At 43.6% G+C, this 14,943-nt stretch overlaps 1 protein-coding gene across 4 annotated transcripts; it reads left to right on the plus strand.

Moving 5' to 3' along the window:
* The first annotated feature begins 149 nt into the window (after positions 1-149).
* Positions 150-11,246, plus strand: AAMDC (adipogenesis associated Mth938 domain containing). 4 transcript variants are annotated; one of them, XM_054083334.1, is made up of 4 exons: positions 150-220; positions 5,494-5,632; positions 8,643-8,738; positions 9,502-11,246. In XM_054083334.1, the coding sequence occupies exons 2-4, from the start codon at positions 5,501-5,503 to the stop codon at positions 9,640-9,642; spliced, it is 369 nt and encodes a 122-aa protein (XP_053939309.1). In that variant the 5' UTR covers positions 150-220; positions 5,494-5,500; the 3' UTR covers positions 9,643-11,246. The 4 variants fall into 4 exon arrangements, with proteins under 4 accessions (XP_053939309.1, XP_053939393.1, XP_053939460.1 ...); XM_054083418.1 differs by having other exon boundaries at positions 164-227; XM_054083485.1 differs by having other exon boundaries at positions 169-233; positions 5,493-5,632.
* Positions 11,247-14,943: the final 3,697 nt, after the last annotated feature.

Raw genomic sequence — 14,943 nt, forward strand, 5'->3', positions numbered from 1 at the left:
GCACCGCGGGGAGAGGGGCGGGGCGGGGGCGGCGGCCCCTCCTCGTGTGGCGCGGGGAATGAAAACAAGGCGGGGGCGGGGCCAGGGCGCCGCGGGCCTGGCCAATGGGAGCGGTGGGGGGCGGGGCCAAGGGGGCGCTGGCCAATGAGAAGGCGGCGTGTGGCCCCCGCCCCCCGAGACGGACGTTGTGGCCCGAGGGGCGGGGGGCGCGCGGGCAGCGGTGAGTGGTGAGTGCGGGGCCGGGGGACCGGACCGGGACCGGGACCGGGGCCACTTCGGCTCGGCTGGGCCCGGACCGGACCGGCTCAGCTCGGCCGGGCCCGGCCCGACGGGGCTTGGCGCCGTCCCGGCTCGGCTCACTTCATCTTGGTTCGGCTCGGTTCGCTTCAGCTCGGCTCGCTTCAGCTCCATTCAGTTCAGCTCGGCTTGGTTCGGTTCAGCTCGGCTTGCTTCAGCTCAGTTGGGTTCAGCTTGGCTTGGTTCAGTTCAGCTCGGTTCGGTTAAATTTAGGTCGGCTCGGCCAGGCTCAGTGCCAGTTTGGCTCGGATCAGTTCGGCTGGTTTGGTTTGGTGCTGTCACTTTGACTCTGCTCTGCTGCTTCGACTCGGCTCGTCCTGGCTCAACCATTTCCCTTCAGCTCAGCCAGGCTCGGCTCAGTTCGGTTCTGCTCAGCTCGGAACTTGGCGGACTTGGCCGATTTACTCCTTCACCTTTGCCCTCTTCAGTCACGCGTTGTGCCTGGATTTCAAGAAATGCCCTTCCCCATGAAACATTCCCTGGCGCAGGGCTGCGTTGGCCACTTTGGTCCTGTTTGCTGCTGGTGGATGCTGCTCTGAAACGTTTCCCTTCGCGGGTGTCCTGGCAGTTCTACCATCCAGTAGCTCGTCCAGCTTTGGTTCTGTCTTGAGTTTTTTTTATTTTTCTGCTGGTTTTAGCTTCTGCCATTCTTGGTCTCAGTTTCATACTGTCTGTCAGTATTGCCCAACATAAGAATGATATGGAACTGCTGGAATGAGTCCAGAGGAGGCTACAAAGATGATCTGAGGGCTGGAGCATCTCTGCTATGAGGACAGGCTGAAAGAGTTGGGCTTGTTCAGCCTGGAAAGAGAAGGCTCGGGGAGACTTTATAGCGACCTTCCAGTACCTGAAGGGGGCCTATAAGAAAGCTAGGGAGGGTTTTTTTACAAGGGCATGGAATGATAGGATGAGGGGGAATGGCTTTAAATTGGAGGGGGAAAGAGTTAGGCTAGTCATTGGGAAGAAATTCTTCACAAGGAAAGTGGTGAGGCACTGGCACAGGTTGCCCAGGGAAGTTGTGGATGCCCCATTCTTGGAAGCGTTCAAAGCCAGGTTGGATGGGGCCTTGGGCAGCCTAGTGTAGTGGGAGGTGTCCCTCCCCATGGTAGAGGGGTTGGAACTAGATGACCTTTAAGGTCCCTTCCAACCCAAACCATTGTATGATTGTCTCTCTGTATAAATGTGTGTTTTGCCTCCTCTTAAGCTGTCCCAATGAAGTTCAGCAAAGGCAAGTGCAGAGTTCTGCGCCTTGGGAGGAACAGCCCCCTGCACAAGTACAGGTTAGGGTTAACCAGCTGAAAGGCAGCTCTGCAGAGGAGGACCAGGGAGTCCTGATGGACAAGAAGTTGACAGTGAGCCAGCAATGTGCCCTCATGGCCAAGAAGGCTGATGGTATCCTGGGATGCATCAACAAGAGTGCAGCAAGCAGATCAAGGAAGGTTATCCTACCCCTCTACTCTGCCCTAGTGAGAACCCATCCCATGCCTAGTTCTGGGCTCCCCAGTTCAGGAAAGGCAAGGAACCACTGGGGAGAGTCCAGCATAGGGCAATGAAGATGATCACGGGACTGGAGTATCTCTCCTGTGAAGAGAGACTGAGTGAGCTCAGGCTGTTTAGCCTGGGAAAAAGAAGACTGAGAGGGAACCTTATCAGCAGTTATAAATATCTAAAGGGCAGGTGTCAATAAGAAGGGGCCAGGCTCTTCTCAGCGGTGCCCAGTGACAGGACAAGGGGCAACGCACACAATCTGGAGCACAGGAAGTTCCACCTAAACATGAGGAAAATCTTCTTTACTGTGGGGATGATGGAGCAGTGGAACAGGCTGCCCAGGGAGGCTGTGGAATCCTTCTCTGGAGATATTCAAAACCCATCTGGACACATTCCTGTGCAACCTGCTGTAGGTGAACCTGCTTTAGCAGGGGGGCTGGACTGGATGGTCTCCAGAGGTCTGTTCCAATGGCTACCATTCTGTGATTCTGTTCTGCTTCCTTTGTTTCTGATGTTTTTAAACTCTCACAACTTTGCTTATGTATTCCAGAACCATTTCTCCTCCTGTCTATTTTGTTTAGGCTACTACAATTTCCAGAAACTGCCATTTTAGATTATACTTGTGAGGCACAGTTCATGTCTCTCTTGATCTGAAGCGGTGCAGCATATTTTGGTATTGTACATTTGTCATAGTCGATTAATTTAAAAAACGAAAAACCAACTTAGTAGTTGGGGAAGTATTTTTCTGCTGATTGAGGATTGGACCATTGTTAAAGGATTTTCACCAGATAGTGGGTAACTCTGGGCTTGCTTTATCTACAACTCAGAGTAGGGCCATCACCTCAGTGAATGGCAAAGGCCCCCACAAAATCATCAGCTATTTATATGGCATTATACAGTGAGTATTTTCTTTGAAAAGTTCTTTGTGTTTTTCCATATGCTCCTAGTTCTTTATTCTTCATTAACTCAGAAGTCCACAAAAGTTCAGTTTGATAATAAATCTCTGCTGCCTCATTTCAGTTCTCCTTCAGAAGTGATGCTTCAACGGGTCATGTTCCTCTTCCGGTCATAAAAATCTAATACCTATATTGTAAGCCTGACATTTCTTACACAATCTGTTGATTCAGGTGGACTGAGGCTTTACATGGGACAACTGAACAGTATTCTTGTAGTTGTGATAAAGATTAATTTCCAACACCTGTTCTTATTATATTCTTAATACAATATTCTATTTATCACAATCAGCTATCAATAATATATAAGTCCTACATGGATATATTTATCATATTTTCTCATTTCTGTTAACAACCATGCCCTGTGTAAAGAATGTCCAAAGTTCCCATTAAAAAGTTCATTCTTAACTCCCATTTAAGAGACTCTTATTTAATTCAAATAGCCTGACCTAACTGATGCTCTCTGGCATTGTTATGGGAAATAGTTTTAGATGACAATTTTTTATTTATGGCTTTGTTCTTCTTTTCTGGTATTTACTTAGTTTTGTGCTGTTTGGAAAAAATAGTCTGGAGCCCTTGCTCTCCCCTTTGCAGTTTGTATCTGTTTGATTGTGCAATCCCAGCCTTATAATACTATTTGGATTAGGAAATCTGATATTCCTAATGATTTAATTGTTCATTTACCTCTGTCTATCCTCCAGATCGCATTCTGCCATTTTGTTTCTCAAGTCTAGCACAAGCAGAAATTATTTTCCTTCTTCAGAGCCAGGTTCTGGGTGCTTTTTCAGCCTTTACTCTTTGGCAGTTGAGTGACTTCATTCTGTTGGGACTAGTGCAGGTGATTTCTTCTGCTATCATCTCCCTTCAAACAGATTTTTAGAAAAGAAGTCTTATAAACCTTCATTTGAATCCATGAATCCATTGCATTGTGGGTTTGCAATGAGAGAATCTATAATATATGAATCCAGGCAAATTTCACTCCCTATAGCTGCTTCCTACTTGGCAGGGCACGTGTGCTGCTAATTTCACAATGGAGCAAGGAAGAAATAATTGCCCCATTGCTTTGTGGAAGAAGCAGCTCTGGCAGCCGGAGTCCTGTGCCAAAACTAAGTAATGCAGTTTTTACTTCATGCAATGTTTGAAAGAGAATACTGACATCCACTCTTGGCAATCCAGGAGTGCGTCCTGTCTGGCTTTGTGGTGGTTTGCTGTAGCATGTGCAAGTCAGGGAGAGAGGCTTTCAGCAGCATGGGAAGCCTGGTAATGCAAAAATTTCTCTTTTGTGAGGGCTCTTTCTTTAATCAGTGCCACCGGAATTCCTATGATCAATTTTTGCTGGAGAATTTGAACAATTAAAAAGTAAAGGATGAGAAACTGCCTATCTGGAAGGATCTGCCACTGAGGCTTTCTGGATCAGCTAGGAGCAGAGCTCTTTTTACTGCAGAAACAACCAGCTTTCTTTGATCTGTGGGTTTTAGACCATCTTTTTCCTTCTGAACTGGAGAGGCAGAAAGTTCACTCTACCCTTGAGACCCATCTGTTGACATCCATGCTAGCCTAATGTATTTCCAGGGTGTCACCATGCAATTCATCTCTTGTCCTGCTGCCAGAATCACATCAGCAACCAGATTGCAGTAACGTGAAGGACTGCAAAAAGGACATAAGCTTTCATGGTAGAGTGAGGCAGAGGTACTTTCTGAGGCAGTGTCCCTGCCCTGCTGATGCCCAGCTGTGATTGTGATAGCAGATCTAAGAATTACTGCCATCGATACCAAAAGGCAGTTGGTCTGTAGCAGCGCTGATAAAGCCTTAGCTGGAACACTCTGTCTAGTTTTAGGCAGCAGGTGTCAGAGAAAGATGTATGCCGATCATTGGCTGCCAGGGAAAAAGGGGAAAATAAGCAGGGATTTAGAAAATATGACTGAAGGAAAGTTTGTCTAATCTAAAAGAAAGGAAACAAACAAACAAAAAAAAGAGGTAAGTCCTTGGGAAAATAAAAAAATGGTGGAAAAGACTAAGATTAAGCTGTTCTCCTTATCCATAGTAGAATGGATTAGAAATAATCATTTAAGTTGAAACAATGAAGATTGAGGTCAACATTAGAGAAGCCATTGCTTGGGTGCATAACGGTCCTAAGACACAGGGAGGCCTCCCTGTGGCCTAAGGAGTGCCTTGGGAAAGAAGACTTGACCCTCTAGGTCTTGGAAATTCTGGAATGCTGGAGCAGTATGGCAATGCCATTATTTTGTTGGTGGCTTTTCTATTGGGTTGGTTTGTTTGGGATTTTTTCTAACCTTGTTTACTGTCTTAAAATAATAAATCCATAGATGCCAATATGGTTTAGAGGGCCAAAGAAACGGTGTCTGTCTCAGATATTTTAGGAAATTGTTATCATTTTCAGTGTAGGTTTTAGGGAGAAGATTAAAACCCAGATATGAGAGGATATTCTGGGACCTGATCCCTGTTGATAGTTTTAAGAGTTGAGCACCCACTACTTGCACGGATTTAGCATCTAAAATGATTTGCACAAAATCCTGCACAAAATCCTCAAGAGGGCTGGCAAACAAATTCAACAAAGCTGCTGTTCCCCAGGTCAGTTCTGTTGTCGCAAAATCATGTGGTTAAAGTCTGTAATAGTATTTCCTTCCCAGCTCCTTGGGGCAAGCACAGAACTTTCTTTTTTTTTATTAACGTGCTGCATATGTTAGCCTGATGTTATGTGTTGAATGTCCTTTCCTCTGGACTTTGCTTTCAGCTTCAGGATGTCTTCCCCTGAAATTGCTTCCCTTTCTTGGGGTCAGATGAAGGTGAAAGGCTGCTCTACAACATATAAAGACTGCAAAGTATGGCCGGGAGGAAGCCGAACCTGGGATTGGCGAGAAACTGGGACTGGCGTAAGTTTGCTGTTAAGTATCCATTCTGCATTTTAAACTGGACACTCAGAATGGTCCAGAGAACATTTGTTGCAGAATGTTCCAGAAAAAAAGGCTGGTCTGCCTTTTGCTTTCCTCTAACAGTTAGACTTTTCCTGGGGAGAACTGAGTGTGTGTTTCAGAAGTGACTGTGGAGAGGTCAGAAGACTGCGGGTACCCAGTGTCCTGGAAGTAACTGTTGCCACCAGTCCTCACATCTAGCCTGAGCACACCACTCTCATGAATCTAGGAACTCTCAATCAGCACTCTGCCTTTGATTAAGAATGCACTTCTCATAAGATGCTGGTAACAACCTTTTTTTTTCAGACTATGTCAGCAAAAGTGGTCTTGACTGAGGTAGAAAAAGATTTATGGGAAGTTAAAAGAAACCTGCAGTAGGTGACCTTGTGTTTGGAAGGCAACAATGCATGTAGTTTAGTTTGTATCCTTTTTCTTGGGGTCTCTTGTACTCTTTTTTACTTCAGAGGAAAAATATGCAGATACAGTGTCACATGCACTAGTTTCTCCATGAACAGCTCACAGTCTGGCCAACCCCAATGGCTTCTCCTGATAGTCATATACTAAGTTCCTCCACATGATTTTTTAATAGTATCTGTAAATGCTATCAGAACTGTAGAGAAGTATGTGGAATAGTATTGACGTTCCAGACTTAGAAGCAGCATAATGTCTGTTGCATTAGGAACTTGATAACTCTCCCTATACTAGGGCTTGCACTAGGGTAGCTGCGTTGGCAAGAAAAAAAAATTATTTACTTTCTAAGCAAAAGTTAAAAGCACCAAAGAACCATGTACTGATCGGGTCTTAGACCCAGCACCTACAGCTGTATCCACACAGAAGATACAGCTCTGAGAATTTGTTTTGATGCAATGGAAGGGCAGAATCTTTGGGTTTTGGAGCTTCATCTGTAATTATAGAGAGTATATAATGCCAAGAGAAAGGTAGTGCTGTCATGCAAGGGTATGTATGCCTTCCAGAGAGAAAGGTAGCTGTGTATGTAACCTTTTAAGATGTATTTCATTTATATTCTGATTATAAAAAGAGTTTTCACTGGCTATTCAAACCAGGGGGTTGTGTGGCGAGAGTTGCTTTTTGTTTGTTTGACAATAGTTTTCCTTGTTCATCTGCACATATGACCAGAGAAGCAGAAGGGATGTAGTAGCTGAAAAGTTCCCACCTATGTCCTTGCTCAATTGCATTTTAATATTCATTCCAGCTGCTTGAAAACTTTGGTTTTAAATTACAACCACCTACTAGCATTTAGGAAGCTGTGCTTTACTTTTAAAGTTTCTAACAAGGGATATCTTCAGGTGACAGGTAAAAGCTTTTAGTCCCTAAAAGTCCTTAGAGGAGTCCTCCGGCTGAAACAAGAAGAAACAGTCTATGTTAAATTAAAATTAGAGGAGAAAAGTGAAAGTTGGGTTATTTGAAGAGTTTGGTTTTCTGGTATCCTTTTTATATCATTAGGAAGTAAAAAATTCCTATTTAGGTTTTGCCTTATATAGGTCATTTGTAAAGCTCCTGATTTAGGTCAGTTCTGTCCCCCTTGCATCTATGAGGAGTTTGGTGATTTGGTTTAAAAATGAATAGGAAGTGACAAATGTGAGAATAGAACTAAGCTTTTCTAGGCTGAAAGAACTGTAAAAAAGTTAATCTAATCAGCACTGGAAATCATAGGATTCACCAGATACATTTTCTGCACGTTTCCTCCTGAGAGACTGCAGTGTGTCTGCCTTCTTTGATCGTGTTTTACCTTAGGGTAGGTGGAGCCGAAGCTTGGGAAAGAAGCAGTGCTGGCCATATCCCACAGTCTAATTGGAAATAGATTCATGGAATCATAGAATGGTTTGAGTTGGAAAGGACCTTAAGTATCATCTAATTCCAACTCCCTTGCCATGGTTGCTTCGTTCTTTCTTCCTTTCCTTCTCTGCTATCAGACTGCTGTGTAGTACAAATTCTTTCATCAGGAAAATGGTATAACTGGCTCTGCAAGGTTCTGTAACTAAGCAGTAATAGTTCTTTAGGCCTTAACCTGTGAGGATGAAAGGCAGCCTCCCTGGCTGGCTGCATTTCAGTGCCATCTGTTTATGGGAGAAAGAAGCAGGAATCCTGAAAAGATAGACCAGAGAACAAAACAGACAAATTCTGCTGCCCTTCCTCTTTTCCTCCAGCTATCAAATCAGGAATGATACAGTTATTCCATCATGTTACATGTTTCCTTTAATGACATGAGTCTCCCACAAAACTCACGGAAGCACCTGGATCAGCATGTCTTGTGTAACCAAAGAAAATCCTTTTGTTCCATGGCTTTAGTTTATCAGGAGTACTCATCATGTGATAGTAAATGGTTTAGTTTAAAAACTTAATCAACATGCCGTTAAAGCTCTTTGTTTTCTTCTAAGAGTTTAGTTTCAAATATTCCTTTCTCAAAATTAAGAGTAGTGCAGAACTTGAAATTGTTAACTGAAATGAAGCTAACCAGTATCTTTCAGTCCTCTTTGGTCAATGAGATTTGCAAAGTGAAGAAGAAAAGAATTTAGTAATTTTAATTATTTGAGGAGCTCCTTGTAATTAAAGCGAGTAAACTTTGGCTTGCCGCAATATTTATTGCAAAAAGTTCATTTGTAAACAAACAGAAATATGTTGCAATTTATAGATTTCACTTTTAGCTTTTAATATTTATAAAATGTTCATTGTTAGACATAAACATCTTATAAATGTGTAATGCCTCTTTTTATTTTTAACTGTTTAATTACCATCAATTAATTAACTATCATCCTTCATCTGCATAGGAAATAATTTTTAAAATTACCAGTGTTATCTGCCCTGTGTGCACAGAAAAGCAGGTTGTATTACATTTTAGTACTGCTAATTTACCCTGCTCATCTGTGGACGGTGTCAGAATGTACAGAGGAAGCTTCCCTCGCTGATGCTATTAGTACACAGACTCCTATTTTCTTCCCCTGCCACTTAGCATTCTCCGGGCGTGCAACCAGCTGACCTTGAAGAAGTTGTCAAGAAAGGTGTTAAAACTGTGGTGATTGGTCGTGGCATGAGTGAGGCTTTGCAGGTAGGTTTTTGTTCCCTGAGAAACATAAAGTAGAACTTGTTTGTTTTCCCTCTCCCTCTGATTAGGGGAAACTAAAAAAGGATCTGTGATGCTTTACCAAGAGGGGGGGAAAAATGCAGGACGCTGCATTAGCATGGCTGAGCTCCTGCCAGGAGGCCCTTGCTTTCTGAAAGATACAGCATTTGTCCTCCTCTGTATTAGTGTCTGTGTCAAGCTGTAAACAGATTTATGTTCTGCTACAGGACAATTTAAACAAGGAGAATTTTTTACAGTGTCGTTAGTCCCCTCTCTTAGAACAGGTGGTGAATTAGGTCTCTATCCTGCTTTAAATACTTTGATAAATAGGCATTTTTGCTACTTGAGTTGGCAGGGTGTCATTTCAGCAGATAAATCAGGTACAGAAAGCTCAGAAGTGCTGAGCGTCACTTCATGCGAAACAGTATTTTAGCTTTTTGGTGAGGTGAGGCAATACTTTATTAGATTAATTGTCTTTAGCTCCAATTATATTTATTTTTGTAAGAAAGAACTGTATTTTAAACCATGTTAAGAAGAGATGGGAGGTGTACACATAGAAGTTACTTTATTTAAGAGGAAAAATATACAGCTCTTAGAAATATCTGAGCATGTTATCAGTTTGGCTGCTATCAATCACTTAAGGGCATCTGCTAACAAATGCCCTCAGTACCTGTTTTCTTTCCAGCATTACAGTGTGGGAGGGAAAGAATTTAATACTTGCTCTTTTCATTTCCTTTTCTCTTCTGAGGTCCCACCATCTACCGTGGACTACCTGAAGAAAAATGGGATTGATGTATTGGTCTTGCAAACTGAAAAGGCTGTGGAAGAGTACAATGCCCTGGCTGCTCAGGGTGTTAAAGTAGGGGGGGTCTTCCATTCAACCTGCTGAAGTGTTACAGCTCATTCCGCCTTCCTTGGCCAGAGCCAAATCACAGACATACCTCTCTGCTGAATCAAATTACAGAGTGTGGGATTCCGTGCCAAGGCATTTGTGTGCTGATAATCTAAAACGCAAGGACAATTTATTCGCTCAGGAATTAAACAAATTTAGTGCTCGCAGAAGAGGGCTGTTATTGAAATAATTTAAATGCAGAACCAATTCCATTCGTTCTTGTGATTTATCTCGTCTTCCTCTGAAGACTGTCCATGTTCGGGTTACTTAACTTCTCACCTGTTGCCTAAATTAAGATACTAGGTTTTGAGTACTAGTATTAGGAAATGGCCTGAAACTACATTATAGGCTTTTGGAATGCAGCCATAAAATATCTCAAGTACAATCAAGCGGTAGATAGGAAGCAGTAAGTAAAGAAGCACTTCCCCAGCGATGTGTAAATAAATTAAAAATAAAATAAATGAAAAAGTGAACCCAGAACATACAACTCTGCCTCCTGCTGGCAACTTCAGTCACAAGGCTGGCAACACAGATGTATTTGTGATGGTTCACAAAATTTAGCACATTTAAATTTTACATTGAATCTGGAAAAAGAAAAAAAATGTCTACCAGGAATAAACATAAAATCTGTGCCTCAAAGAGTTTCCCTATTAATTGTGAATTATGAGGGTTGAGTTGTGCAATACATATCTATTCAAAAGTCCGTATTTGCTTAGAATCATCAGATTGGTCACAAAAACTAGAGTTTGCAATATAAAATGTTGATCTTTAGGAAATCAGTCTAAATTGCTACTAGCAAGCGGGGAGTGGATATGATAATTCTTGCTGGTCGTTGTTATCTGGTGATTTAAACATTGTGCCAACTAGCGCGTTGTCACAGTGGAAACTTCAAAAGTTGTCTTAGCTGCTGTTCTTGGTGGGCTTCCATTACCAGTGAACCAGTTTCTATTAGCAATATAACTGGTATAACCAGTTACAAGTTACCTACTGTAGATTTTTTTTTTCCCTTACCAGGCTGGATTTAATTCTCTATCTGTGCATATTGAGTTTGTGTCTATTAATGAAACCACAGAGATGGCACTCGCAGCCCTGAGGCGCTCAGAGCTGTCCAAGTAGCAGCAGAGAGGCTTAGACTGGTATGAGAATGTGCTGACTTTCCCAAGACCCAAGAATAAACCTTCACAAAATGTTCTTTTTCTGTTTATCTTTTTTTTTGCTCTAGTGGTCATTTAAAACCTTTTATCTGATAAAATACATTGTGATGTAAAAGCAAAGGGAAAGTGAGTACTTGAAAGCTTTATCTTGCAATCTCTTAATTACAGCAATATTTTCTGTTAGTGGAGCTTTGTTTGATGCAACATCTTACCTAAACCAGCACGAACTGCCTTTCCAGCCACACGTGTGTTCTCAGACTCAGCAGCTGGTGCCAGGTACTCATCAGAACTGCTGGGACGTGTTTTGGAATAACTTGCATGGTGTGAAGTAGGTGGTGAACCCGACTCGAAGACTGTCATCGTCCCAAGGGAATGCCAATAGAATCAGCTCCTGCCGATTTGCAGAGTGTGAATGCTTTTTGCATTAAATGTAATTATCTTATAGCAGAGGTTGTTTGACTCTCGATCACGGTCACATATTTGCATTATTTCATGAGCTTTTGGGCCTTAAGGCACCCTTAAATCTGCAGAGGCTTTGTAAGGCTTTTACTGAGAGGACAATTCCAGTGTTTTAAGTACTGCAGGATGAGAGTTACACTGTTAGGAGAAGCTGGGAGAACACCCAGTCTGTTACAGACAGGTGGGTTTTATTTTCTTTTTATTTTTTGATATTTTCATATTAATGGTGCAAAATAATGATGAAGCTGCATTCGACAAAGTGGCTCAGCCCAGGTCCTGCATTTGAGAAAAATGTAGTGTGCTTCTCACGCTGGTGCGAGGGGTTTTGTCCTCCCCGAATGCATGAGAGCAGCACAGCGCATCTGGCATTGCCAGGTGACTGTCAGAGGTGTGCCCTACCCGCCTTTGTGCTGCAGCCTCTTAATTGTTCCTTGCATTTGGCAAACAGTGAAATATAGAAGATTCCACTTCTAAAACAGGGAGCTGCAAGGGAACAGATTTCTCTTTTTAAAGGTGAACTGCTGGCTTTCACTGCCATCAGTACAAAATTATGGTGTCGACAGGGAGACAATCTGCTGCAAGTCTTTTCCATCCGTGTCTTCTCTTGCTGCTCTCATCACAGCTTCCTGAAGCAGCTCCAGGATTTCCCACAAATGCAGCTGCTTTGCTTGGGCTGCTCCAGTCACTGAAAGCCCCATTTCCTTCTTGTTGCCCAAATGGCTTTGCTGCGTGGTGGAACAGCTGGGACTGATTTATCAAAAAATTCAACCAGAGCTCAAAACAGTATCTTTATTAAGTTGCTGCTTTCAGCTAGAGACATAAATAATTTGTTAAAATCACAGGCTCATCGCCCAAATCACAGAAGCGATCTTCCATAGGGCAGGATTTCTCCTCACATACACTCCTTCTCTGCCTTCCACCAGGAAAACCATCTCTCAGTAGGCACTGAACTCTCTCATTAGAGCAGAGCTGCAGCTGGGCCAGGTGCCAGGAAGATTCCACCCCAGCTGCTCTGCCACCCAGCAGGTCGGTCCCCAGCTCTTATCTTTGTGAAGCAGCTCGCATGAGCTGGCAGCCAGGAGAACCGGGTCGTAAAAAGCCTCACAGACACACTGAACACAGTTTTAGGGGACATCAGGCAACGTTTGTGCGCAGCCTACCATCTATGAGCCTTCAAGGTTTAATTTGAAGGCTCAGTTACATGGCAATTAGCAAATTGTAAAGTACAAAGGCAGGCTGCTCCCGCAGTTGTAGCACCTACTGCTGGGAGAGACGAGTGAGAGAAGGTGAAAATAGTGACTGTGCTTCTGACTTGTTGGACAAACAAGACAGGAACCCAGAGGAAACCCATGTCCATGAGCTGGAACCCAAGATGATTTTATATGGTCTCAATTTAAATGCATGCCCTGTTCTCTTGTCTTCCAAAGGACTTACTTGCTTTGTACTTTGGCAGCAACTTTACCCACCTGCTTAGTTCTGTACTTTTAAAATAAGATACATGAGAGCCACACCAGGGTGGAGGTAATGTCTCATAAGCCCTGACTTCTGGTACCTGAAGGGGCTACAAGAAAGCTGAGTAGTGACTGTTCACAAAGCCTTGTAGTGATAGGACGAGGGGGAATGGGTATAAAGTGGAGAGGGGAAGATTTAGACTAGACATAAGGAGGAATTTCCTCATGATGAGAGTGGTGAGACAGTGGAACAGGATGCCCCATCCCTGGAGGTGTTCAAGGCCAGGATGGATGGGGCCTTGGGCAGGCTGATCTAGTGGAATGTCCCTGCCCACGGCAGGGGGCTTGGAACTGGATGATCTTTAAAGTACCTTCCAACCCAAACCATTCTATGATTCTATAACTTTGTTCCAAATACATTTATGCATTGGTTTCAGAATTCTTGACTCGATATTTGCATTATTTATTTGCAAAGTTCTAAGAGTTGGTCTAACAAATTTCATTGGACTTCAGCGATCTGATTAAAAATTCCCCATTAAAAGCATTCGGAACCAGACTTCCCCCGCAAGATGCCATGTATAAGTAAACCCGAAATAAATGGTAAACAGGACAATACTTTTTCAAACTCCTAAGCTACACCCTTTTCCTGTGAGCTCAGCCTTCTCTGCTCTCTGCCAGATTCTTGACCCTGTTCCCTTATATCTAACTAGGAGGTAAAATGCGGAGGGGAGGGCTGTTTGAACATTGTTAGTTTTTAGCAAATTATTTGCCCTTGCTTCTCAGTTGCTCAATGTCCCGGTGGCTGCAGCTTTATACCACCATGTTCCTACACTTGGAAACATCTGAGAGATGGAATCTCCTCATCCTTGGGTGACTGTGAGCTGAAGGCCTCTGTGCCCTCTTCAACAGAGATGAAAAATGTCCTTTGTTTTTATTTTCATTCAGAGCTCAATCATCTTTTACAATATTGCAGCGCAGAAGTCCAACAGAGCCAGAATTAAATGACAGCCAGTGAATGGATAGAGATGCATCTGAGATGACACAAAGTCCTCGAGCTCCACAGACAGCACTAGTATTTTTGAGAGCAGAAAGTATATTGCTGTTTAATATCTTTATCAATGATGTTGACAGTGAGATTGAGTGCACCCTCAGCAAGATTGCAGATGACACCAAGCTGAGTGGTGCAGTTGCCACACCGGAAGGACAGGATGTCATCCAGAGGGACCTCTACGGGCTGGAGAAGTGGGGCTGTGAGAAGCTCATGAGATTCAACAAGGCCAAGTGTAAGGTCCTGCACCTGGGTTGGGGCAATCCCCGTTTTCCGTACACGATGGAGGATGACATGCTTGAGAGCAGCCCTGCAGAGAAGGACTTGGGGGTGCTGGTCAATGAGAACCTCAACATGAGCCGGTAATGTGCGCTCCCGGCCCAGAAGGCCAACCGTATCCTGGGCTGCATCAAAAGAAACATGGCCAGCAGGGCGAGGGAGGTGATTCTGCCCCACTACTCCTCTCTTGTGAGACCTCATCTGGAATACTGTGTCCAGTTCTGGAATCCTCAATGTAAGAAGGATATAGAGCTGTTGGAATGGGTTCAGAGGAGGGCTACAAGTATGATCAGAGGGCTGGAGCACCTTCCCTATGAGGACAGACTAAGAGATCTGGGCTTGTTCAGCCTGGAGAAGAGAAGGTTCAGAGGAGATTTTATAGCGACCTTCCAGAACCTGAAAGGGGCTACAGGAAAGCTGGAGAGGGGCTACTCATAAAGGCCTGTGGTGATAGGATGAGGGCGAACAGGTATAAACTGGAGAGGGGCAGATTTAGACCAAACATTAGGAAGAATTTCTTCACCCTGAGGGTGGTGAGGCACTGGCACAGGTTGCCCAGGGAAGGTGTGGATGCCCCATTCCTGGAGGTGTTCAAGGCCAGGTTGGATGGGGCCTTGGGCAGTGTGATCGTGGGATGTCCCTGCCCATGGCACGGGGGTTGGAACTAGATGGTCTTCAAGGTCTCTTCCAACCCTAACTATTCTATGATTCTACATCAAACCCAGGGGCAGAAGGAAACAGTCAACATCTAAACAGCTAAACACAAACTAAATCTTGAAATACCTTCTATAAAACTTTCCTTTCAGGTTTCCTGTATGTTGGAACACAATGTGGAAAATACATTTAAAAGCATAAGTAAGCTAAAATAAATAGGAGATCAAGGTAGGCTGTTGGAAAAAAAAAAAAT

Source organism: Cuculus canorus, chromosome 1 (assembly GCF_017976375.1).
Source record: "Cuculus canorus isolate bCucCan1 chromosome 1, bCucCan1.pri, whole genome shotgun sequence".
Lineage (NCBI taxonomy): Eukaryota > Metazoa > Chordata > Aves > Cuculiformes > Cuculidae > Cuculus > Cuculus canorus.

What these genes read in the sequence shown, in the direction of transcription:
- AAMDC (XM_054083334.1), top strand. Translation starts at nt 5,501, where the DNA reads ATGTCTTCCCCTGAAATTGCTTCCCTTTCTTGGGGTCAGATGAAGGTG. An exon ending in GGCGAGAAACTGGGACTGGC is followed by an intron (nt 5,633 to 8,642) that starts GTAAGTTTGCTG and finishes CCTGCCACTTAG; the next exon opens with CATTCTCCGGGCGTGCAACC. An exon ending in GCATGAGTGAGGCTTTGCAG is followed by an intron (nt 8,739 to 9,501) that starts GTAGGTTTTTGT and finishes TTCTCTTCTGAG; the next exon opens with GTCCCACCATCTACCGTGGA.